The sequence below is a fragment of the Manis javanica genome, chromosome 8 (assembly GCF_040802235.1).
Source record: "Manis javanica isolate MJ-LG chromosome 8, MJ_LKY, whole genome shotgun sequence".
NCBI lineage: Eukaryota > Metazoa > Chordata > Mammalia > Pholidota > Manidae > Manis > Manis javanica.
The window spans coordinates 47,598,819-47,625,353 of record NC_133163.1 but is presented as its reverse complement, the minus strand read 5'-3'; the positions used below and the strand labels follow the sequence as shown (position 1 = coordinate 47,625,353).

The window sequence follows — 26,535 nt, the reverse complement described above, 5'->3', positions numbered from 1 at the left end:
CTCCTATAAAAAGGCATGGGTGTTTATATAGCCTAGTTTTCTTTTCATCTTTGGGGTCTTGCGTCTGGTCTTAGCAGTAGCTTTAAAGCTAAGATTATGCCCAGTAACACTATTCTATGAGAATTTTAGATGCAATTTGGTAAGGGGAGGTATTTGATTATTTTTCTGGAGGGGAGTGCATGAATAATACTGTGCTCATGAAACAAACTCAGAATTCACCATTTCAGAAGCTCAGTTTATCATGTATACAGGTGGATTCAGGACTGCAGAATTTTCAGAGGTGGTTTTGTTGGCTAACTAACAGAAAATACAAGAAAAGTGAACTCTGTGATTTACTAATTTATTTTTAAACTTTGAGAAACCCCAAGTAAAAGAGACAAAGTTACAATTTGGCCAGTGAGTTAGTTATATGTGAGATCTGCTCGTGATACTTACATTACTGCCACATGCAAATTAAAAAGTAAAAAATATACCCCATAGGGAATTGTTTAAGAGGCTGAGAAATTTTTTAGTTATTCCCAATTTCATATAAAATTTTTACTTAGTTTACCTACTATGTATGGAATGCACAGGAAAGAAGGAAAATATATTATTTAGAGGCTAATTACATTAAGTGCTCTGTCCCAAGGGGAGAAAAATGATATAAATGCTTTGCTTTTCAACTTTTCATACTTAAACATGATCCTGGTTAAAATAAATCCATATATCTGTATTATCATTAACTATTAAACTATGAATCTCAGGTAGACACTCAGCCTAAAATAATAGGAAGGCAAACAAGCTCTTAAAATATAAAAACACACACTCATTTTTTTCTTGCATTTTAACTTTGATCATAAAATCATTGTATTTGCCGGTGACATTTTTTGGAGCTTGAACAAGGTTTTCCCGTCAGCACTTCTTACTTAGTGTATTCGGTGGGAACTGTATTTATTTCTGACCTCAACAGATTGTAATGAGTGCACTATTAGTATTTATTTATTTCTGACCTCAACAGATTGTGAAGAGTGCACTATTAGTATTTCCATTTTGAGGAGTATCATGATTGTCATAACATGTGCCTATAAAAACACAGCGACAAACTAACATCTACTTAAAAAAAAAAGGAAAGCTTTTGTCAGTTCATTTATTCTGAGAGAAAAAAATACTATTTATAGTTAAAAATTTTTCTAGATAGACATATAAAGGGAAACACTTCTAAAAGGGCCTAGAGTATTTGTAATGTGCTCAGTTGAAAAACAAAACAAAGAAACCCAGCAAAACATGAAAGCCAGGACTGTCCCTTCTGATTTGTCCTTATTTGTGTCATGTGTGCAGCATTATTGCAGCAAAATTAATACACAGCAAATGCCTAGACATCTATTCTAATACTGTTCAATCAAATATTTACTGTATCATTGTGGAATGATTCAGATCTTTTTTCCATTCTCTGAATGAATCGAATGTTATAGGCCTTTGTAAATGTTATTTTTGTAGTCTGGTTAGTCTTGCTTGGAGTTCTGACTCCTGCTTCATCCTCTGTGAGGCAGCAAGTAGGTATTCACTACAGCCTCCCCTTTTTCAATGAGTAGGGAGAGAGGGAGAAGGAGGGTGCAGAAACAGAAGTGCTCTTGTCATCAGATGGATAGCAGGATTTGGATTCTGTTTACATGCCATTGGGTTGTTCCATCAAAATGTGAGCTCTGTTTTCTTTTATTTTCCTAGTGACAGAGCAGCAAGATACTATTATTACTGGCACCTGAGAAAACAAGTTCTCCATTCTCAGTGTGTGCTCCGAGAGGAGGCCTATTTCCTGCTGGCAGCCTTTGCCCTGCAGGCTGATCTTGGGAACTTCAAAAGAAATAAGCACTATGGAAAATACTTTGAACCAGAGGCTTACTTCCCATCGTGGGTAAGCGCTGTTTTCAAATTCTAAAGTGTTTTCTCTAGCACATTTCTAGCTCATGGTGCTGCTACTCATGGTGCTTCAAGAAATGAGGACCCAGATGTTTTGTAAAACCCTACATGATGCTCAGATGTAAATTAAACACTTGAGAGTATGGTACACGTGATATCCTGATGAACCTGCTCTGCTTACAGATGACACAGAGGAAGATTGCTCTCTATCCTGAATATGGTGGAACTTGGAATTTGCCAGACTTGTTTTGGCATTAACATGACCTTGACTTCTTACTTATTTTGAGGCAGCTTTTTCCCCATTTGAAGGGAGAAATCATTACTCTTCAAAAGATGGGATAATTCATGGATTTTCCCAAGCTCAGGAAACAAAGTAAACTGCTTGCTCTGACTGCCATCTTTTCCACACCAGGAGAGGAACCACTCCCTTACTTCAGCAAGCAAGTTTAGCTTATTCCAGCATGAACTGTCTCAGCTGTCCTTTCTCTGCCCAACTCTGGCCATATCTGTACCCATCCTTCCTCCAGGTCTCTGCTGTACTTCTCTCTCTCTACATCTTTAGTCTCTACTCTCACTTTTCTTGAGTCAGAACATATAAAACATGTTTGGGGCACACTGTCCCATCCTCAGGGAGGAAAAGAGGAAGAAAGAAGAGCTCCTGCTCTTGCCTTCCCCTCTTAGGAAAGTTTTTTGAAAAAGTGATGTATATTTGAATTTTTTTAGTTCCTTCACTTCTCACATAGTCTACTTAACCCACTTCCATCTGTCTTTTTTCCCCATCACTTCACTCATGTGCTGTCCCTAGGTCATCAGTGACCTTTAAAATGGCCAATCAAGTGGACATTTTTACTTCTGAATTTCTCAGCTGCATTTGTCACTTAACCACTCACGTCCTGGGAAATCTCAGACAAATGAATGTTGTTAACAACTACCTGTGTGCTCGCAACTCCCAAATCTGTTTCTCTCCCATGAATACCTGAAAGAACTGTTCACCCTTATGCACCTCAAACTTAAAATGTCCAAATCAAATTCATCTTCCCACCTCAATTCTAAGTATTCCTACTTCTGCATTCCTAATCTCAGCTAGTGGCACTGCCATTCACCCAGTCACCCAGAAACTGAAGTCATCAGAACTGTCTCTTACCATCCTTCTTTCTCTTGCTCCATCCAGTCAGTGAGAACATGCTCTAACATAATTCACTTGAATACCTATCACCCAGCTTAAGAAATAAGATTCTCATATGTTTCTGTGGTCGTTGACTTCCTAAATGCTTATCATGTCCTCTAGCCATCATTGTTCCTCCCATCTCCCAGGTTCCAGGTCTCATCAGCACCACTGTGGAGCTTATTCCTGCTTCACTCTATACTCCACTTCTTACAGATGAGTTGATTTTGCTTCTGATTAAAATCTTCAGGGGCTCCCTTCTCACCTGCAGAGTGAAACCCAGGTTCCCAGGCATGACCAAGGAACTTTCTAGGATACGGTCCCAGCCAGCCTTTCCAGAGACCATATCTGGTTGTCCTGCACCTTGAATTTTATGCTCTAGCAACATCCAGTAATTTCTGTCTCCACACCTCCTGTGGTGTTTCACATTTCTGGCTTTTCCTCCTGAAGTTCCCTTAGCCTGTGAAGCCCCATTTCACCTGGCGAATTCCCTCCTGTCCATCCTCCCAGGCGCAGCTCAGGTGTGGTTCTGTTGGACAGACTGTCGTGGTCCCCAGTGCCCCTCCTCTGGGCACAGTAAGACCCTGGACATAAATATTCTACATCTTACTTTCAAATAATCTGTGTATATTTTGCTTCCAGAAAATTGTTTCTTAATATGTTCTAAAGAACAGGTGTAAACTTATAAAACACTTTACATTGAGATGCTCCATAAAAGTTTTTGTTGACTAACAGTGCCTCAGTTGTTGAAAAGAAACCACAAAAAGTGTCAAGCTTTTACATATCAATGTCTGTTGGGCCAAAAGTAGCCTATATTTACATTACCTCATTGTCATCAGGTACTCACTGAATCTTGATCGTTTAAAGCAGAACTTCCCAACCAGTGTGCCATGGCACCCAGAATGCCAAAATACCAATTTTCTCAACCCTTGGTATCACCACAGTCATCTACATCATTGCATTACAAAGAATATTTTCTTTGACCTGAAAATAGTTGACAGATACTGAAGATGATCTCCATGTAAAAGGAATCTAGAAAGAAAAATATGTAACTTGATTTCTTAGGAAAACTTGAAAATTGACTAGAAATTTATCATGTCTAATTCATTAGGAAGAAACAAAATGCCAGTACCTATAAAAAAATTTTAAAACTAAAAATTCTCTAATTTTATATTATGGTTTTAAGCATCACTTTTTGCTTGCTTGGCATAATTCTTTCCCTACTTTATAATCATTGGGAATTCAGCTAAGACTTTTAACTAATCAACACCTTTCTCTTAGCATGAAGCTGCTGGACTATGTATTTTTGACATCCAAAAAGCTCAGGCTATTATGAAAATCTAAACCACAGTGAACTGCAATGAATGTTTGAATGAGATTGTTTTCTCTTAAGTATTCAAACAGAGTGTTCATAACAGCCTCTATGTAGAAACCAAAAGTGTTTTAGAGATTTCCTCCCAGCCCCCTGCCTCCTTTGGATTAACATTTAGAACCTACCACTCCATGGCTATAAATTTAGGAGGATTAAGTAGGATCCAGAACCTGAAGACAGTAGATGTATTTTATGGTACCAATAATTTTGCAAGTATTAACAGTTATGTATACATAACTTTTGCAAGTTTGCATTTTTTTTCTTGGTGAGCTCAAAACCAAGAGAACATGTTTTTCCCATTTCCTATGATTTTTCTTCTTAGATATATATTACCACAGCTAAATTGGCTTTGTTGCCTCTGGTATAAGCTGATTCAGCATAATAACATAACAGATGGTGAAAACATAATAAAAGTGGGAAATTCCTCATGGAAATCAGCCAATTTACGTAACCTGCTTTAGGTCCTGTTTCATCATTTTGGGAGTGAAGGTAACACTTCCCTCTAACAAATCTTGCATTGGACACCAATTGTAATCCAACAGGTTGTTTCCAAGAGAGGGAAGGACTACATCCTAAAGCACATTCCAAACATGCACAAAGATCAGTTTGCGCTGACGGCTTCCGAGGCTCATCTTAAATATATCAGAGAGGCCGTCCGACTGGATGATGTCGCTGTTCACTACTACAGATTGTATAAGGTACAAAACTGCACTTAAGTCTGTATTTCTAAGAAAAAGAAAACTTCTTGATCAGAAGAAGCTTTTATTTCAAGTTGTGATTTCAATTTTAATGGGCTTTTTAAAAGATTTTCATGTGACCTGATGTTTGTCATCATTAAAGTCTTGGAGTTAATGATGCTTTTCCTCAGGCCTGGGAACAGGATGGAGTTTTTTTTTTTAAGGTTCTGATACTGAGATAACAAATGGCTACAAATTGTGAATGTGGCTTTTCAGTGATTATGAAATAGTTATTTTTCTCCTTCCCAAATCTGCATTTTTGCCTTGGGGAGTAACATTTGCAACTTGTTTGCTCAGTAATTTTTAAAATCCTCCAAGTGAAGCCATATCTGCACTGTATCCATTAATGACAAAACCACCACCACAACAGCAGATGTTTATTGAATATTGTGTTTATTGGGGGGAGCACTTTATACTTATTATCCTTTTTAAAAAATCCTCACAAGTCTGTAAGACAGAACTGTAATCTTCATTTTATAGATGAAGAAACAGACCATAGACCATACAACTAGTAGGTGGAAAAGCCAGGATTCAGGTCTATATGACAACCAGCATGCTTGAGTCACTGAACTCTGTGGTTCCCTCACTCTCTGAAGTTTGTTACTGTCTTTTGTGTTCTGTATATCCTTGCCTCATTTTTCCATCCTGGGTCAGAAGTCACACACCCAAATTACAGTTGGGGCCAGGCTCTGCAGTGAACCAAATATACCACTATTTATCATTTTATGCCTTCTCTTCCTCTCTTCCTTCCTCTCCTCACCCTATTTACAAGTGTCACTTCCTTGGCAAAAACTCCTGAACTCCTATGTAAGTATGCAAATGTATAGTCTCAAAACCAAAAAGGACGAAGTGGTTCAGGGTATGGTCTGTTGGGCCTAACTTCCTGGGATTGAATCCCAGCTTCACCTCTTACTATGTGACCTTACACAAGTTATTTAACCTCTCTGTGCTTCAGTTTCACCATAGTTAAGTGGGATGGTAACATGCCTCCCTCTGAGGTTTGCTGAAGACTAGACTTCCATTGAGAATAGTTTGGATATATTGCTGTATAATCTTCCTAGCTGTTTCAGAAAACATGATGATAGACCATGCCCAATAGATGCATTATTAATGCCCTATCTTCTTTAAAGGCATAATCGAGTTTCATGAGATCTCTCTGGCTAAATTCCTAAAAGACTAAGTTGTTATTTTTTCCTTGAGATTTCATTTGTGACACTTCAATTTATATGAGAAGATAGAAATAAATGAAATTTTGACAGTCATATTTTCCTTGAGATTTCATTTGTTACACTTCAATTTATATGAGAAGATAGAAATAAATGAAATTTTGACAATCAGTTTACATTTTAAAATGATAGATATTTAAAATGATAAAAATATATGAAAGAGTATGGTTTTAGAATCTGGTATCAGTTAGAAACCCTGCATCCCCACTCATTATTACTGGGATCCTAGGCAAATGTAACTATAATCCTGGGCCATCTATAAAGTGGGAATGGTTCTATGCATTTCACAGGTTGGGAAGATTCTATGAGATAATGAATCTGAATCAGTACCTAACATATTAATGAGTGCTCAATAAATATTAACTGCTTCTTATTTGATAGGGAAGCTTAATATTTTAAAGGTTCCTATTAAGGATCCTGTAGTGAAGTAGATATCCCCAGTGTATCTTTTGTGTAAAAATTAATCTTTCAAATTTGCTTGAAGTGTTGTACTTCTACATGGGATAGAAAATGACTCTCTTGTCTGTTTTAAACAGAATAATTATTAATAATGTAACCGAATGAAGTAGGGAGATAGATATTACCTCATGGGCACAGTTCATTCTTTGGAGAAATTAAGTGGAAACAATTAAAGTTGCTTCATTTAAGGCTTGCATATAAAGTGGAAAAAAGGTAGACAGAGGACAGGAAACATTCTAAAACAAAACACTTCTGTGCCCCTTTCCCAGTAGTATATACCCCATACATGCACCAGTAGCATTTTTATGAGCCCAGTCTTATTTCAGGAAGCAATCAGAACAATCTTGAAGGGGAAATTGACCTAAACTCATTGCGATGAATTGGTTTCTCCTATTAAACCTATATTATATGTGCTTTCTTGATATAAAAACATTAGTTGGGAAAAAACATCCAAAGTAGTGAAAATAGGCTATGTCTTCTCTTTACTATAACAGGTGAGGATGCATTTTCTAAAAATACTACCACGTTCATGGGAACACTGGCACTGAACATAATAAAAGATTTGTACATACTCATTTATAATTTTACTGAGAAATCTCATAATAAAAATATTTCAGTTACTTAGTAATTTATCCTTTATTTTGAACTTCATACTTTATATACACTTAGTACAGGTGAGTACTTAAAAGAGGTGGCAAAATTTCAGAGTGCATTCAAAATTCAGAGTGCATTTCAGGAATTTTTTCCTATGCTTGTATAGTTTATTTTTCAAAGTTAATGGTTTAGAAGAGACCAGCAGTTACCAAAGGGGAAGGGTATGGGAGAGTGGGTAGGGAGAGAGGGAGAAGGGGATTAAGGGTTGTTACATTTAGTACACATGGTGTGAGGGGTCATGGGGAAGACTGTAGCACAGAGAAGGCAAATAGTGAATCTGTGGCATCTTACTACACTGATGGCCAGTGACTGCAATGGGGTATGGGTGGGGACTTGATAATATGGGTAAATCTAGTAACAGCATTATTTTTTCATGTGAAACCTTCATAAGAATGTTTATCAATAATACCTTAATAAAAATAAATAAATAAATAAATAAATAAAATACAAAACATTCACCAAAAAAAAAAAGTTAATGGTTTAGCTGGTAGAGTGTGTATCATATTGATAAGTGATAACTGAGCTTCTTAAAAAAATATTTTCTTTCAAAACTAACTGAATATAAAGCTTTTACAACTTTATTATCTATCCTCATGAAAGAGCCTTGCTTCTAAATTTGGTTTCAGAGCTAGATTTACTTTTTTGAAGTATAAAATTTTAGTGTATCTCAGAAGGTAACTATAATATTAGATTCAGGATGCTGACATCTGAGAAAAGGTTAGGCATAAGATGGAAGGTAAAAAAAATACAAAAGCTGCAAAAATTGTCTTGTTTACTGGAGTGTTCAGTCACCTAAGTATGTGTGATTGATATGAAAGTGTATATAATATAGTGAAAATACTGGTGCTTTGCAATCTTAGGGATTTAGAGAATAGGAAATCCCATTATTGCTTTAATATGTGTTCATTATTATTTTTAAGCTCATAGAAGACTAGGGGTGCATAAAGACAGAGTTAAGTCAAAAACTTTCCAGACCTGATATTTCTCTTTCTGTTTTTTTTCTTTGGTTCTGAGTTGAAGAATGGTATACTTTTTCATACAATTTTATTCCTACAGGACAAAAGGGAAATTGAAGCTTCTCTGACCCTTGGATTGACCATGAGGGGAATACAGATTTTTCAGGTTAGTAAATGAGAAATAAGTATAGATGGCATCCACTGTCTTACATTGGTAGTGGGCCTGTGTGGTCTGGTGATAGGTTCATCAGTCCATTTCCAGCCATCGATGGATCATTACTTCCAATTTGTCCAGCCCAGATACTGTAGGATAGATGAAGTGATGGAGTTTAAACCTTAACAGTGGTAAGTCCTCTAGAAAAGAAAACAAGCAAAGATTGGCCAAGGTTCATCACTAACAGATCATTACTATCCAAACATTTTTCTTTGGGTATCAATTGATTTTAAATATTCTCTTTTATCCTCTGGAGTATGTATAACTGTGTAAAGAAAAATGACATTTTAATGCACTGCCTGATCAGAGGTTTTAATTTCCATTACACTTTTCTGATAAGGCTTGTCCCTTGAATGAGAAGTAACTGTCACCCTTTTGCAGGTGGGGTGATGTTATCTACAATCAACGGACGAGATAATCCCTTTTTTTATGAGATTTAGGAGAATATAAGGATGCCTTATCTTCGATGTAGGCAAAATAATTCAGTTAAAAAAGCCTGAGTGCCTTATCTCATCTCTTGAATGCCTGAGTCTTTTGGACTTTTTATTTAAATTTAATGATAGGCCAGAAGGGAATAGATTACCTTGAAAGGGCCAGTTAATGCAGTCACTCAGGAACCAAAAGCTACAGAATTGTTTCATTAATTTTTTAATTACTGTCTGCACATCTCCAAAGAGAGCTGAGGACCTCTTTCACATTTTAATTACCACATTTTAGTTTTCTGGGAGAGAAGTTAGAGCCATTTTAGAGTGTCTGCCAGTTTCTCAGTAACTCTCTATGCACTATAATTCTTTCCACAGAATTTAGATGAGGAGAAACAGTTACTTTATGATTTCCCCTGGACAAATGTTGGAAAGTTGGTGTTTGTGGTAAGTTTAAAATAACTTAGTAAAAAATTAGTCACTTGTTTGTTTCTGTGAACTGTTGTTGTTTCTTGTTGTGTTTTGTTTTTTAACACAATACTGCCCCAAGTACAAAAGTCAGTATTTTTAAAAGGTTGACGATGAAGATAGTTTTCTTATACTCTTACACCTGTGCTTTAATGCTTGCTATTCATCAGTAGTGAACTTAAAATTTAAGTATCTTACATCAAATTACTAATTTTTATTTGTGTTTCTGGTCCCTACCATATTACCCTAAATTATTCTAGTTGCAAGAAATATAAGGGGAAAAGTATAAAATAAGTTTATCAAACTGAATTTTTTTAAAAAGCCTACAGCAGAGGGATTAGAAAACAAAAAGCTATGATCATAGGGTAAATTACTCTTAGTGAGGGGATTGGCAATTCTTCCAGAAGTTGCTTCATTTGAAGAAAGAATGAAGAGTGATATAAGAAATGTTTTTACTTTATCTGACTCTTTGAAATTTGTCATTATGTACGAAGGTCTATCAATATAACAGGAAAAATATTTTTATTTTTAGAATATTGAGAATGGTATACTGTTTTTCTTGTCAGAGTAAATTCATGATTTTTGCCAACTGTTTCTCTACTTGGCTTGCTATATCTATTTTTTTGATAGGACTCAAAGAATTACAGTTAGTAATGTGTATCTAGTGGTTATTAAAAATCCATTTTTCTTTGTTCAAAAATTATTAGAAAAATTACACAAAAAAAGGAGAAAGATAAGGACTTTTACACATGCACTTCTCTCCCATGAGGAAGGTGACCTATATAAATAAAGGGATGTATTGCCAAATAGCATTTGGGCACTGACTCTCCACTGCCCTGAGTCAAAACCTGTTCCTAACTTTATATTAGTTTAATTGCTTGGGCACAGTTCAATCTGATTTCACTTTAGTCATACATTAAATGGGGCCCGACCTACCTCCTCCTCATTGTCTCTCTCTTGTTCAAGCTCTTTGTGAAAGGATCTGAACTGCTTGAAAATGAGCAAATTATTCCCCACTTACCTCTTCCATGTCCCAAACTAAGTAGTAATAAAATACATTAATGAAATTGAATGCTTTAAGGGTCCTGGACTCTGTGGTTCCTGAATGTAGTTGTGTGTCAGTCTCATCCGAGGTCCATAGATAAAGATTTCTGGGCCTCATCCACATCCCCAAAGAGATTTTTACTTCAGTGGGTGTGGGTTAGAGACCAGGAATCTCTTCTCTATCTTTACAGCTTCCCAGATGATCATGTAGCCAGCCTGGCCCTGCCTATCTGTGTGACTTTGATCAAGTTACTTAACCTCTTTGTGCCTTGGTTTTTTCTTTCCAAAATGTGGGTGATTGGTCCCTACCCCCATAGACTTATTGTGAAGATTAAGTGAGTTAATACTGCTTAGTGCTCCTTGTCAGTTATTACCATTCTAGCACTGGGGCCACTGTAGTACATTTAAAATGAAAAGTTCCCGAAGTGAAAAATTCCATCCCATATCACTCTGTACCAGGTTTAAGTGTGCAGTTAGAATAAGTCTTTGCTCTCTCTCTCTCTCTGGCTTAGAACCATTGTGCCTGGAATATTCTTTTTTGTAGTCCTGCTTCCCTATGCATTATTAGGAAAGTTAGAAGAATTAGTAATCTTCCATAACTGTCAGGAACTTTGCCAAACCCTCACTCTTAACTTAGTACTTCATGTTAATGGTCCCAGACTTAAAGAATGAGATTTTTATATCTTTGTTGATAGATGCTCATACTTATATCTCTGCTTTCTCTTTCCTGTCTCATCCTTCCAACTGTTTGTCTAACTTCAGCTCCCTCTTTCATCCAGCTAGAGAAGTTTTCCATTTTTTTCTAAACCCTAAATAGGTATCCTGTATTGTTCACTATCATAACTCCTTCTTTATTTCCTTCACAGAATTTATCATAAACTATAATTATTTTACTTGTTTATTTGCCATCCCTCGCACCAGAATGTATCTTCATGAGGGTAAGGACCTTGTCTGTCCTATTCTCTGTTACTTTCTCAACGCCTAGCACAGTGTTTAGTACATATTAGGCGTTTAACAAATACATGAATGCATTACACTCCTGGGCTTGGCCATCTTGTTTGCTGAGTCAGGATGCTGGGATTGCATTTGAAGGGGCTTTCATGATGGTCCCTTCTCTTCTCCATTATGTAAATAGCCTGACTGGCCATAGAAACCAAAGACAATCGGCACTCATACACAGCAGTGTTTGCCAGCAGACCCTGGCTGGACAGTTCCTGAATTTTTTGGCAGTCCTCTCTGTACCTGTGACATTTTTGAAAGGGAAACAATAATTTATCTCTGAGAAAATCTTGAATGGAGCTTTTTAATATCTATTTCTGAATCAGTAGTTTTTCTCAGTAAACAAAATGAAGGGAACCTTGGCAAATCAGAGACTTTTCTCCCAAATCTGATTCATGATTTCCCACCTCAGGGCAAAAAATTTGAGATTTTGCCAGATGGCTTGCCCTCAGCCAGGAAGCTCATATACTACACGGGGTGCCCCACACGCTCCAGACACCTCCTGCAACTCCTGAGCAACAGCCACCGCCTCTACATGAATCTGCAGCCTGTCCTGCGCCACATCCGGAAGCTGGAGGAAAATGAAGGTATTGCAGGGTCTTGGGTGGAAAAGCAAAAAAACCGGCTCTTTGCCACCTGTGGCCCCTTACTCTACAGCTGCCATGAACAGGGGCTTTAGACTACTGCTTAAGTGTGGGATTTGGGACTGGGTCTCTCCACATTCAGCTCAGCCTTCTTATTTATATCAGCACTGTCCCAGAAGACAAGGAATGGCCTTGACTCCCACCAAGAGTAGTACCTATCTAAAATACCTGAGATTATCCCTGTCGTTTAGCTATCCCTCAGTACAGTCTCTTTAAAAGTATCCTCGTGCTTTGGCCTGAAACTCCCTGCAAAAAGCCACCACATTAAAGTTTGTTTACCATGCAAGGTTTGTTTGCATCTCAGAACTCTGATTATACATTGATCCACTTTGGTGCTATTATCCACAGGCAAAATTCCTTCTAAAGTGATTATTCCATAGATTAGAGTGACAGTAAAGGTGGGTCACAGAAATGTCTCCAATCCCTCTTACTGACTACTAGGAAACCCCCAAGTCTGGCTCAGCAAGAATGACAGTGAAAGGAGAGAGAAATTTTTATTGGACAATTTCACCATCCAGTCCTGTGGGGGCTTTGCTGAGACACAGTCAGAATAGAGAGCAGTCCATCTGGAGCTCCAGAGGCTTGGGCCCTGAAATGTGGAGGACAAGGCACAGGAAGGAAGAGGAAGGCAGGGAGGGGCCTCCAGCAATTGACTTCAACTTTACAATATAACTGAATGGTTAGCCATTCATCTTAATTTATGGTATCCTGGGTTTCTCACTTTAACACACTCCAACTTCTAATCCCCCAAAATGCTATTTGTATATTTGTCTATTTTCTAACGTCTTTAATTTCTTTTGCAAATTCGTGTTGAAGTGATTTTTGTTAATTCAGTTAGATTAAATTTAGGATATTTGGATGAACATTAGGATACAGATTCATATCATAGGTCCATGTCTGAAACAAATTTTGACTTCTCAGACCTCACTTTTCTTACAGAAACAAGATGAATACCTGTCCTTTCTTAAAGACAAAAAACCATATACAGGTTTGCGGATCTGACTGATTTCTCTCAAAAACTATGTCTATCTAAATGAGACCCAGTTTGGAGATGCCATTGTAATTAAGTAGCAGTCAGAACATGAATCATTTTCCACCGTCTACCATCAGACTGCATTTGTCTTTGGAGAAAATTGGTGTAACTGTCAGGTGTACTGGCTTTCTCTGCTGCCAGCATGCCAGTTCTTCACCACAGTGACTCATCAGTATAACAAATACATCTCTCGGATGCTGACATGAATATTAAGAGGAATTCAGATAGGACAGAAGCACTGAGGAAACTTGTGAGAATAGGTGATTTAGTTAGGTGCAGAGACCATCACTTGTCAAGTTGGTCTCATTCCTAAATGGCCCTCTTCGTTGTTTAAGAAGTTCATTTATTCTATCTGTCCTCTACCAGCAGCATTTTAGTAAATTTTTGTGTAGGTGAATTTAAGGAGAGTCCCTTAGAGCCTGAAAGAACTAATGAATCTCCTATAAAATCTATAGGTTTCTAAGGTAGAATGAAAAAGAATGTCCATTACCAAGGATAGTATCAAGTGTATTTGGGGTTATATGAGTAGGGCAATAAAAGAGTGATAAAGTGTAAATTGGATCTTTTATGGGGCTAAGTTGATAGACTTTGAGGGGGATGTCTTTTTATTTCCCCCAGAGAAAACATGCTTAGTTTCTTCTACTTAGAGACCCCTGCAGGTCTGTAAAAAGCTTGAAACTAAGTTTCTCTAGGCCAGCCTTGGTCTGAATCCAGTTTACCTCACCCCACATAAAAAGTCTGTATTTTTCTTTGTTAAATTTTAGAGTCATCCTGTCTGAACCACTATTTTAGCAATTTATAGTAGAATATTATCACAGTAATTCTTCCATAGGATGTAGAAAGAAGGGGGAAAAATGCTTTTGTCATTAAAAAAAGTCTTTTAAATAAAAAAGTTTAAATTTTTATAATGATAATTTATATCATATGTCAAGAGGTCATGCTGCATTATATTGCAAAGTTGTGTGATGGAACACCCACATGTTGCTCTATGCTATTGACGCTAGCGATTCCTAGGAGGATGAGAGGATTCATTTTGCTTTTCTTAGAAAACATTTCAGAATGATTTAAATGTTCCCTCAGTTTGTAACTGAGTGGTGTGAAGCTTCTTAAATGTTTGCAAAGGGTCTAAGTGATACCAGCACTAGGAAGGTAACAGAAACCAGCCACTTGGAACACCAACGCTGCACTGACACATTGATAGCAAGTAGATTTATGCTAGGCTCCTATTAGGTAGAAAGCACTGGCAAGTGCTTGTCTTTAAGGGAGTATACTAGTGAGTATAAGTAACTAAAATTGGCTCCAAACTTATTGGAAAGTTGGGAGTAAATGTCCTATTTATAAAGAGGTAGAAAAACTTTTAAATTACTAGATTCACAGTTCCCAGTTGTCGTAAGACTCCAACATCCTAAAGAACTTTTTTAAACTTTTTCTCTTTACTTTTCCATCCTTCCAAGTGTGACAAGGCTCTCATTTTGAAACCACAGGAATAGAAATTGCATGAGAATTTTGCAGTCTCCTTTAGTTCTTCATCTGCATTTCAATCCCCGTTGCCTTCAAAAAATAGGAATCATTAGAACCCAGTCTAGCCCTGACAGATAGGTTGTAGATGGATGCTCTCTTATCTCAATGATGTTTGTTTTGGGATCTGAGGTCTGATTCCAGTCTACTTTCTATGTGGCTGCCTAAACTGCCTTTGTTTAAGTCCTGTTTCTTAGAATTGATGTGAATGGACTGGACCCCAGAACTGTACACATAGCCTTCTCCAATCATTTTTGCATTTTGCATTCTGGAAAGTATATCTTTTTCTGCTTATGTTCATTCCCTCCCTGGAGAGCCTGAGGTGATTATACTTCAGAGCTGGATTCAAACATCAGGAATGCAAGTATTATCACTTAACCAAAAAACAAGACAATTAAATCCATTAACTGGCCCCCGAGAACCCAATTAGTCTGCTAGTTAGCAGTTTCTGAAATAATATCACTTAACATTCCCCAAATACATGCTCCATTTTTAACATTGTTCTACTGTGTTATTTCTCATCAATATAAAACCTACAAGGAAGCCAAACTATTTTTCCTTTTAAAAACTCTGACCTGAAACACAAAAATATTTTTTGTCATATTGTACACCTACAACTCAGTTGTGACTTTATGCCTAAAAGTAGTGGTTAGTTCAGCATTTGATAAAAAATATTTCCAATATTGTGACTGACTGTGTTAAAGAACAAAACAGCACTGACATGTTAAAGGAAAGTTTTACCAGAGGCCACATGGGTATAAACTATTAAACCAGGGGTAATTACTATGTTTAATAAATAGACGATAAAACCTCACTAAATGCAGCCTAAATGGAGAAAAACAATAAATAAAATCTATATTTTAGAATTCCTTGAAGGAAATTCTCAGAATATTTTTCTTTAAATTGTGTTTAACAGTTGGTGCTTAGGTAACAGTGGACCAAACTGAACGAATAAAATGAATAGCAATCAGCCTAATTATACTAACTAAACAGTCTTCTATAGCAGTGTTTCTAAAATTATCTGTGGGGAAGGACCAGATTTTTAAAATTTCTAATCCACTGTGAAATACAAAATCACATTAGTGGTTCTTATGGCAATATATAAAAAGATTTTTCTAAAAGTTACTGAATGCTCTCCTCAATTACTGAACTTATTTCAGTATGGACCAGAAATGGTCAGCCAGCTACACTTTCTCTTTTCTATAGAGTTTGAAGCTTCAAAACTCTTTTGAGTAGTTTGCATACCTCCACTTTAATCCATTTACTGGTTTTTATTCATTTTGCAGTCTTCTTAAATTGAGTTCCTATCAGAATTATCATAGTCTACTCACTAGATTCTGAGTGTGAAATTGTACTCTTTTGACCTAATAACTCACTTGAGCCAACCAACAACGTTCCTTCATCGTTGAATATAATGACGGGCTGTGTTCCTCACCACACAGAGAAGAAACAGTACCGGGAGTCTTACATTAGCGACAACCTGGACCTCGACATGGACCAGCTGGAAAAGCGGTCTCGGGCCAGTGGGAGCAGCGCAGGGAGCATAAAACACAAACGCCTGTCTCGTCACTCAACCGCCAGCCACAGCAGTTCCCATACCTCAGGCATTGAGGCAGACACGAAGCCCCGGGACGCAGGGCCGGAGGACAGCTACTCTGGCAGTGCCATCCACCGCAAGCTGAAAACCTGCAGCTCAATGACCAGCCACGGCAGCTCCCACACTTCGGGGGTGGAGAGCAGCGGCAAGGACCGACTAGAAGAGGATTCACAAGATGACGGTAACCTACTGAACATGGATGGCCCTCTGAGCCAATAGCACTGACCCATAGTCACTGGCTCTCTTCTTTTTCTTCCTTTTTTTTTTCTATTATTAGTTCTGTAGAATTGATGTCTGGGGAGCAACTAAGAAGCAGTAATAGAGAAGAAGAGGTATCTACCATCTTTCCCAGTGACTTAGTTGAGTTGCTTGTGTTTATGAACAAGGCATCCCTCTAGTCATGATTCTTTGCTGACACAGGGTTGGATGTTTGTGGATTCTGTCCTAGTGGTTTATATGAAGAGGTTAGTCCTGTAGCCCTCATTTCTGCATTTCTGATTCAGGCATTGGTGAGGACAACAGATGTAATGATAGTCACAGAAATGTCTTAAACTTTTTCAGGGGAAAAAATTGAACACAGGCCATTTGGCTAACTAGTAAGTGATATAGAAAATATAGATACCTGGCTATATATAGAAATATATATACCTGGCTCCTTAACTCTGTGTTTGGGAGATACAACCAGACTACAGCTTCTATTGGACAAACTTAGCATTTGTGTACCTCTTTCTTGTTATTTTTCTGTCTCAAATAGGTACTATAGCATTCAGGTTTGGGTAAAATATACTGACTTCATTAAGGAAAAGTGCAGAACATTTGTTTGGTTACCATAGAATTCATGTGGATCTAAAATTAAGTCATTAACTGCCCTGAGAGTCAGCAGTTAGGAGAAGTGGGAAGCTTTGTGATGAACTCGTTCTGTCTCTGTCAGCATTCTGCTTTGGCAGTGGGCAGAAAAGCTCATCAGCCTCAGTTTGTCCTTTGTCCTCACAGTGTGGTAGTACAACTTTTTACCTTTCTTAAAGAGTACAGAATAATTGAGATTCAAATTGTGGCATTAGGAGACATGTAGATAAGACGGCAATCTCATGAAAAAGACTGAAGAATACTGAGAATTGTGCCTAGAGTTTCCCATTGTAGATTCTCATTAGCAAATTAGTGTGACTATTAAATATATATAGTTTTCTTCACAGAGTGGGTATAATTATGGTGGTCATTTCCCTTCATGTCACTAAATGTATTTTCCCTCCTCTGTGTCAGAAATTGAGATGTTGGTCGATGACCCCAGGGACCTGGAGCAGATGAATGAAGACTCTCTGGAAGTTAACCCGGACATGTGCATCTATATCACAGAGGACATGCTCATGTCACGGAAGCTAAATGGACACTCAGGTGAGCTCTGATGGAAAGTTTTTCTGCTTAGGTAGTAGGTTATTCTGGACTGAGACGCAGATGTCTCAGAAAATAGAAGGGGCAGGGTAGGGGTGCCAGATCAGAGACAGGACTGGAATAAGAGCCTTCCCAACTCGGTTTCATAAACTTTGGAGAAAGGGAAAGGAAACAGGGAGAAAACCCAAGACTGGGAGTTAGCATCTTTTACCCCATGCTCTGGACAAAGCTATAAAGTAAGGTTTTCTTCTCCCCCTACCACCATTTTAATGATAATCAGGGAGTCACATAATACATCTGGAAGGAGCCTCAGAAACCCTTCAGACTGGCCCCTTTCTTTTTTACAAAGGAGAAAACCCTTAGAGAAGACAAATGTTACCTAGCTAGAAACCAAAGTTAGATCTCTACATTTGTTTTGTTTCGTTTTCTCTCACTATATCATACTGGGTACAGGAGTAGAAATCTAGAGGAGAAAGTATCAAAAAAAGAGTTGACATAACAGGATACTCTTAAATTCCACATTTGGTGAATTCTTCTAGAAAACATGCATTTACTGTAAACTTATTATAAGGTTATATAATATAATACATATTTTTATCAAATGAAAGATGTTATCTTTGGAAAAAAACAGTAGTATGGGTTTTGTTTTTAAATCTTAATCACTTATAAGTGCTTCTTCTGTCACATGTCATGAATTAGTCTCTTATCTTTAGAGAAATGCGCCTTAGGAACCAGCACTGTCAAAATGTCCTGCTTGCTATTGCTCTGCCACTTTGTGCTTTGATTAAGTGAGACTCTTTAAAATTACAAAATTAGTCTTAACACAAAAATTAAACATAGAAATACATAAACAAAAAGCAGAAGTTTACTCCCCCCAGACCCCCTTGCTACAGGCACTTTGATACATATTGTTTTGGGCCATTTTTTCCCCACAAACACACACACAGCAAGAGCATGCTATCCATGCACCCATGAGGTACATATAACCTGCCATTGCCCTGTCAAGACCCACAGTCCCTGATAGTGAACTGCCTCTGTGTGCCAGATGCTGGGAATCAGAGATGAACAAGAACAACATACACAGTCCCTGTCATCCTGGCACTTAACATACAAGAGCACGAGGCACCTTTTATTGCAGAACTCCATTTGCTAACCTAGGAGAATCATGGCTCCAGGTGCTCTGGCAGGAACAGACACATTCTCTGCCTATGGTTGCAGAGAGTCACTCTGCCTAACCAACATAGATTCTAACTGGTTGCTCTGGTCATGCTTAAAGATCGTATACCAAGCTTTGCCCTTTTTGCCCATTTGCTTTATTAGGTATTTTTCTTCACAAATATATTTCAATATACATTAAATATAAATTCACAATTATATGTACCTCATGGGTGCATGGATAGCATGCTCTTACTCACTGTTTGTGTGTTTGTGGAAAGAAAATGGCCCAAAACAATATGTACCAAAGTGCCTGTAGCAAGGGAGTTATGGGGGAAGTAGACTTCTGCTTTTTGTTTATATATTTCTATGTTTAATTTTTGTAGTAAGATTAATTTTGTAATTTTAAGTAGAAATAAATTATTTATAGGATGGCTGTTTTTAGAAAGAGTTATATACAAAAAAAGTATTGTAATGTTACTTATAATAGCAAAAAAGAAAGAAGAAAAGAACCTAAATGGTTAACAATGACTAGTTAAATTAAATTGTATTCATGCAGTGGAATATTATGCAGCCATTCAATGAGATTTTCAGAGAATATTTAATAATATAAGAAAGATAGATAATAAAACTAAAAATTGTATAAACAGTATGATCTCAAATTATAAAAATGCTTATATTTGTATATATGTATGTGTGTGTGTATATATGAAAAATGCATAAACATATTAATAGTCTTTTCTCCTGCTGATATGGTTATAGATGTTTTAATTTTCTTCCCTGCATCACCCTGGTTTTCCTAATTCTCTACAATTTGAGCATTTAAACATTGTTATTAAAACATGGAGCTAAGATTGAGTGGTGATGGAATAACTGCTCAGTCCTTTTCTCCTGTGGAAGTTTGGTCAGAATTGGTTCAGTGTTCTGAGGACCAGGCTTAATGCTGACTTTCTTAGAGCTGGGTCTAGGTTTTGGAGCAGTTATTTACAGGCATGGTAGCCAGAGCACATTTACCAGGATATTGAGAAGGACCCCATACCAAGTGCCAGCCAATGCACTAGTTCACATCTTCCTATGATACTTGTTCAAAACTTTAATGCTTTTTAGAAGCTAAGCTCCCTACTAAAGCAATTTGTACCAACCCCCAAAATAGGAGTATCACCTGAAAGTTTTTAAACTGTCTACACGTAAGCCAAGAATATCTTAATGTTTCAATTTTCAATTCAACTACATATCAAACACTATATGCAAGGTATAGGCTAGACACTGAGTCATTATGAGACATTTCTGACGAGTTAAGAAATAGAACACAAAAAGGCATTTTTGTAGGTTACCAGCAGTGGCTGAATAAAAGTCACTCAAGTTCTTTTTAATAAGGGCTTCTTTACTTAAGAAGCCATTTGGCCCTAAGGATCTGGAGCTTGACTTACTTGCTTCGTCTATTTACAAAGTCAGTGTCAGTTGTCTTCAAGTACATCTCCAGTTTATGCTGGCAATCTTGTCTTCTGAAATATTTTTTTCTGGTGCTTCACTCACAGCCACCATCACATAGAGAAGCGTCAGTCCTGGATTTCTGCATCTAAAATACTAGTGGATTGTCCCCTGAGCATTGGGGTGATTAGGGTCTCTGTTGATCTCAGAGCTCCAGAACAGAATATTCACTGTGGCCTCCCATTATAGTTTATAGAAGGTATGTGCCATAGTGTCCCTGTCAGCCAAGAACAGTGTTTTCCATATGCAAGCCCTGTACCTAGCCCTTTCCATGCATTTGCTCTTTAATCATTAGTAAAACTATTGCATAGGTCTGTTATCAGCCCAGCTTTATAAGAGGAGGAGACTGAAGTGCAGGGAGGCCAAGTGAGTGACCAGTTCACACAGCTAATTACTTGTCCAACTCAGATCTGTGTGACTCTGGAGGTCAGAGCACCCACACAAAACTAATGCACATCCAAGTGGAACCAAATCTGGAAGGTTGCATCACTGTTCAGCAAGGGGTAAATTCAATGTTAGTGTTATGTGGAAAGTGGGGAGGCTTTAAGAAATACAGTAAAGAAACTGCTTTACACCTCTGATCTTTGTTTTTTATTACTAATGTAATCCTAAATAGCTGAATTAGAAGTTTAGTTTAGAAAATTCAGGCTCTAAACTCCTTCCTATATTCTAACCCCACATTTATCTCACTCCCCTTCCTCGGCCCATTTACAGTAGGACAGGAAACAGAATGTGTTCCATCCTGGTTGTCTGTCACCAGAGTCACATTTTTCAGAACAGTTCATATTTGTCTTCCATTCTTGGTACTATGTGGCAGGAGGTTTGAATAATTTGAAGTCTTCATTATTTCTTCCTCCATGTTTTACTCTAGGGTTGATTGTGAAAGATATTGGTTCTTCCACCTCCAGCTCCTCAGAAACGGTTGTCAAACTTCGTGGCCAGAGTACTGATTCTCTTCCACAGGTACAGAAAGAATTGAAAAACTTAAGTCAGAAAGTTAAGTTACAGGAAAATTTAAATAGTAACTTATATTGATATAAAGGAGCAAAAATTAAAAACCTTAAGTAAATAATTCTTACCAGATACATTCTGGGTTTTTTTCTGAAAAAAAAAGACATTATTTACTAGTTCCATTTATTTTTAAGTTGATTTTTACTTGAATAAATTATTTTGTTTCACACTATGTATAGGTGAAAAGAAAGCCTCTAGTCTTCAGGCTGCAGGCTTAACTGTATGTGTGTATGTGTGTGATCATTGACCTCAGTAACTGGGGGAATAATTTTCTTGTCAATTGTGTCATGGCAGAAATGTTTCTACAGTCTGATTATTTCATTCAGATTGATTTTTCAAAGTATTCTAAGCGAGAGTATTTGATAACCTATGATGGCTGGTTAGACTACTAAAATGTCAAAAATTAAAATACTCTGAAACTCATGGTTGCAGCATTTGAATATAATTACAACTGATACTTGCCTCTAATTTTTGAGCATTCTCTTTCTCATTATATTCCTCCCCATCTTGGGGCTTTTTTTGTCTCTTCTGTTTTCTGTGTTTTTGCTTCCTGTGTGTGTTACTTTTCTCTTTCTTTCTCTTGGTTCTGGCTTTTCTTGTCCCCTATTTGCTTTCTCTCTTTCTTGCTTTTTTTTTCTCACTTGCTCTTTCCTTTTCTTACTTATATTTAAGTTGCTGTAATGTGAACATGATGTTTCATTAAATATTTTTTGAAAACCCCAGTGAGTAATTTTTAAAGCAGCACATGTAGCATTATGATTAGGAGTACGAGCTCCAGGGTCAAACCTTGGCTTTGCACCCCAGCTCTACCACTCAGTGTTACCTCTTATTGTATAAAAATGTTTATGGGGCACAGCTAAGGATCAGGTTCCACACCTATAAAATGTGACATGTTGGCACCTGGGAATACTGCAGGGCACCAAGGATCATCATCCTCAGGGAGTACTCAGATGTTACCCTGCCTACTAAAATGTTGTTGGGCTCAAACCTGGGCTCAGAGGAGAGTTCTCCTAGTACAATGCCTCCAGGTGGTATCTTATTCTACCAAGGTTGGCCTTTGTGGTCCTCAGCAGCTAAAGTTAGAGATACAGTGCCTCATTTCATTAAATAACCCATTAAGTATCTTCCATTCATGTAATTACATGAACCATTTCTAAACCTATTCATATTTTTAGCCAGTACCACCAACTTGGGATGAGTTCTGAAAGTCTGCCTGCTGCATGAAGCATCTGGCAGAAAAGGACCTCCTACAGCTCTTATTCAGGAGCTGCCTCTCAATCCTGGGACTTGCCTCCCAACCTTTCTTGTGCCAGTGACATCATATTATTTTTCGACCCAAGAATTCTGACTTCTTAAAAAGTAATTCTTCAAACTCTGCTTCTTGAGTGATAATTGATTTGTTTTTCCTGTTTTTTATTAAAATAATAACAGACCTCAAATGAGAGTGTTACCACACTGAATTGCCATATCCTAGAGGCATCTGTCTGGATTGCTGTTGCATTTACTTCTCTGTATCTTGGATTATGCATCTGTAAAACAGGGAGAATAATAGCACCTGCCTTCATAGGATTGATGGGAAGATTAAATGAGTAAATATACATACCCTGTTTTGATTAGGGCCTTGCACAGAATGAGGCCTCAGTAAATGTTAGGTGCTGTTAGTGGTGGTGGTGGTGGTGATGTTTTTCCCCACAGGGCCTCAGGGGCCCAGAAACCTCAGATTGGAAAACACTTTCTAACATAAAAGGATTCCTTAACATTTTATAATTTTGCAGCCTCTCTTTACAGGGCAAATATTGCTAGCCCTTCACTTTAGTCTGTACTCTTTAAGTTGTTTCAGCCTTCCCTTATTTTGCAGACTATATGTCGAAAACCAAAGACCTCCACTGATCGACATAGCTTGAGCCTTGATGACATCAGACTTTACCAGAAAGACTTCTTGCGCATTGCAGGTCTGTGTCAAGACACTGCTCAGAGTTACACGTTTGGATGTGGCCATGAACTGGATGAGGAGGGCCTCTACTGCAATAGCTGCTTGGCTCAGCAGTGTGTCAACATTCAAGATACTTTCCCAGTCAAAAGAACCAGCAAATACTTTTCTTTGGATCTCACTCATGATGAAGTTCCAGAGTTTGTTGTATAAAAAATGTCTGTGTAGATACAGGCAGCCTACTCTTTGCTAGAGGCTGTGAAAGCCATGAATTTTTTCTTTAATGATTACTTGTGCCATATTTTCTTCAACCCAAAACCATAGCTCTTTCTTTATGATACTTGCAATGGAAATAAAAGCTTTGGGACAATTGCACTTTAAGTATTACAGAGAAATAAAAGAACTACAGAGAACATATAGCAATCAAGTGCCCGGAAATTCATGATCCTTTGGAAGGAAATGTGCTTTTCTGGTTACTAAGCCTGCAAAATACTGAACTGTGGTGTGTCTGGTCATTACTTTTTCAGTTTATTTACACATAACATCCTTTTTTTTATTATTATGTCAAAGATGTTGCTAGGTTTATTTGTTTGCTTGTAAATTTTTTATCACTCCCTCATGAAATGTGCATGGTTTGAGGGAGGAGAGAAAAAAGTCTCTCTAATTTAACAAAGAGATTATTGCCTAGTATATAGCCTTTGCTGTCTTACTTGGGCTGTCCAGAATGAACACTTATGAAGTGGTCAAAATCATGTGGTTCTAGCAAGCCAAAGAGATCTATATCTATACGTAATGGAAGCACAGCCCAGGGCCAGAAGACACAAATCAAGCAATAACCAGAAGGCTGTGCTTGCTGTGATGCCTGTGACTCCCTCATGTGGGGTCAGTGCCATGCTCTCCTCCTGCTTGTCCAGAAAGCTCTAGGAATCAGTTGAGTTTCTCATCCAAGTAATTGTTCAATTGTGTCCATTGCATCATGCATTTTGTGGAGTTTACAAAAACCAGTTTCTGTTAAAACTATGAAAATGTCTTAGCAAATGTTTGTGCCTGGTGTTTGTTTCTTTTTTCAGTCAAGAACAAATTATGGTAATGTTAGGTCCTATGTAACCAAATCCCCTAGCTGTACATATATGTTATACATACATAAATATCTGAGATTGTGTGTTGATATGTGTTTAAAGCTTACTAACTCTTCATTTTGGCTTCCATGGCTATCTTGTATACATGGTCTTTGTTGAATATGGAGGATGTGTCACTGAATGAATGGTACCTACAGACAATCAATTGATATATGTAGAGTTAAGAACAACTCTTTTCCCATATGTCTTTTGCTGTGATTCTCAACCCTGGCTGCATAATAGAATTACCTGGGGAGCTTTAAAAAAAAAAATGTCTGGATCCCACTCCAGACCAATTAAATCAGTATGTTGTGGTGAGACTCAGGTAGAATTGCCTTTTCTTTTAAAGTTTGCCAAATGGAGCTATATGCAACAGGTCTGAAAAACCACTGATCTAGAAGGGTGTCTTTTGTTGATTTTGAAGTAAAAGTATGCAAGTATACAGAAAATGTTAGTTTGTGGAGAGGCCATTTTTAATATAATTACTGCTGCTGCTGTTAGGATATATAATGAAACCAAGTCAAGAGAGTGAACTTACCTTTAGATGTACAGTAACAATGTTGCTTGAGCTTCAGGAAAGAACTATAGCACAATGTCTTTCTATGAGATGTTTTTAATGATTTCATATTTTGCAACATTTGTTTACCATATTTTGATATACCATTTTTCTATCTTACAGGATTTCTTAAAAAAAACTATATATTATTTTCTAAAGAAACAGTCTTATTTTTATACAAAATTAAGTTTTCAGGTAACAGAAATAGATTTAGGGTACAGCAGAGCATGCAGTATTATCCATGGATGGGATCAGTATTATAAGCACATAGAGAACATGAACAAGCTCAACCTGTGCTTCCCCTCACCTGTCCCTGAGCAGATGTGGAGGACAGTATGAACACAACAAGCCTGGTCAAATTAGTTTATCTTGACACTTTGAAAGGAAAATATCCTATGGAGTTCTGTAGCCATGAAATTATTTTGCTTGTATCAAATATTTTAAAAGAACCAAAGTTTCCGATGTCAGAATGTATAAAAGTATCTCAGTTTCTATATAAAAGGATGAAAAGATTATCTAATGACTGTTTTACTTGTAAGTCATTAAATAATCCAACATTTCTTATAGATACTTAGGAAACAAATCCCGGTGAAGTTTGACTTTATAAAGAGCCCAGATCTTAATGTGGTACATTTCCTTAGCTCTTAGAGATTCTTGAACAAACATCAAGAATAAATGTATTTAGTCAAGTGTGTAATGCTTTATATTTTATTTTCTCTGTACTTCAAGCAGAATCAGGTCTTCAGGGTTTTGCCAGCATTGTTGGTGGTTTTGCACACCCTCTTTCTAATAGGATCTATGAATAGTATTATGGGCTTTCAAAAACAGAACATACTAAGGAACATTTTTGCTTTTTGATCCACTGTTTGCAGCAGAATGATATGTGTATATGAAAATCCATTTTGAATATTTACATTTTTGTATTTGGAAATTGTTTTAAAAAATAAAAAAGGATAAGAAAAGTATGAACCTGTTATTTATTCTGCATTTGTTAATCTTTTGCTAATCAGTATACCAATATGGTATGTGTTGCCTCTACACATCTACATTTGTATTTGCAAGAGTGAGCTTTATATCCACATAAACTGTAAATAATCCTTTCTGTGAAAGGATCATCATATCAGGATGATACCAAAAGTGTATAAAAAACTGCATTATTTTGTAATTATTTCATATAGGCATTTCATGGTAAGATTAGCAGTCAATAAAGTTACTTTTATTTGTCCTTAAATTGCCTTTTTTATTATTAGAGTTTTCACATAAGCGGAAAGCATTAAAAAATGAATGTTTTCTTTGTGTTCTTCTTTCCTATAATAGAGCACATTAAAGGAAATCCAAAAGTCCAGTATGATAGAATTCTGAACAAACAGCCCTCATGGTGTTGATGGTAAGAACTGACGCTGAGCACTGCCATGTGCCAGACCCTGCTCCTCATATGTTGGAAATTCATGTATTAAAACATCTAACCCTCATACTCCCAA

General features: G+C 37.2%; 1 protein-coding gene across 7 annotated transcripts in view; it reads left to right on the top strand.

Moving 5' to 3' along the window:
- Positions 1-26,285, top strand: part of FRMD6 (FERM domain containing 6) — a 230,726-nt gene extending 204,441 nt beyond the window's left edge. For all 7 annotated transcript variants that reach the window (XM_073211247.1, XM_037016060.2, XM_073211246.1 and 4 more), the window contains 9 exons: positions 1,705-1,891; positions 4,976-5,131; positions 8,566-8,631; positions 9,480-9,548; positions 12,025-12,199; positions 16,250-16,585; positions 17,665-17,796; positions 21,311-21,402; positions 23,309-26,285. In XM_073211247.1, the coding sequence (XP_073067348.1) occupies positions 1,705-1,891; positions 4,976-5,131; positions 8,566-8,631; positions 9,480-9,548; positions 12,025-12,199; positions 16,250-16,585; positions 17,665-17,796; positions 21,311-21,402; positions 23,309-23,593 (1,498 nt within the window). In that variant the 3' untranslated portion in view covers positions 23,594-26,285. The remainder of the gene's footprint in view (positions 1-1,704; positions 1,892-4,975; positions 5,132-8,565; positions 8,632-9,479; positions 9,549-12,024; positions 12,200-16,249; positions 16,586-17,664; positions 17,797-21,310; positions 21,403-23,308) is intronic.
- Positions 26,286-26,535: the final 250 nt, after the last annotated feature.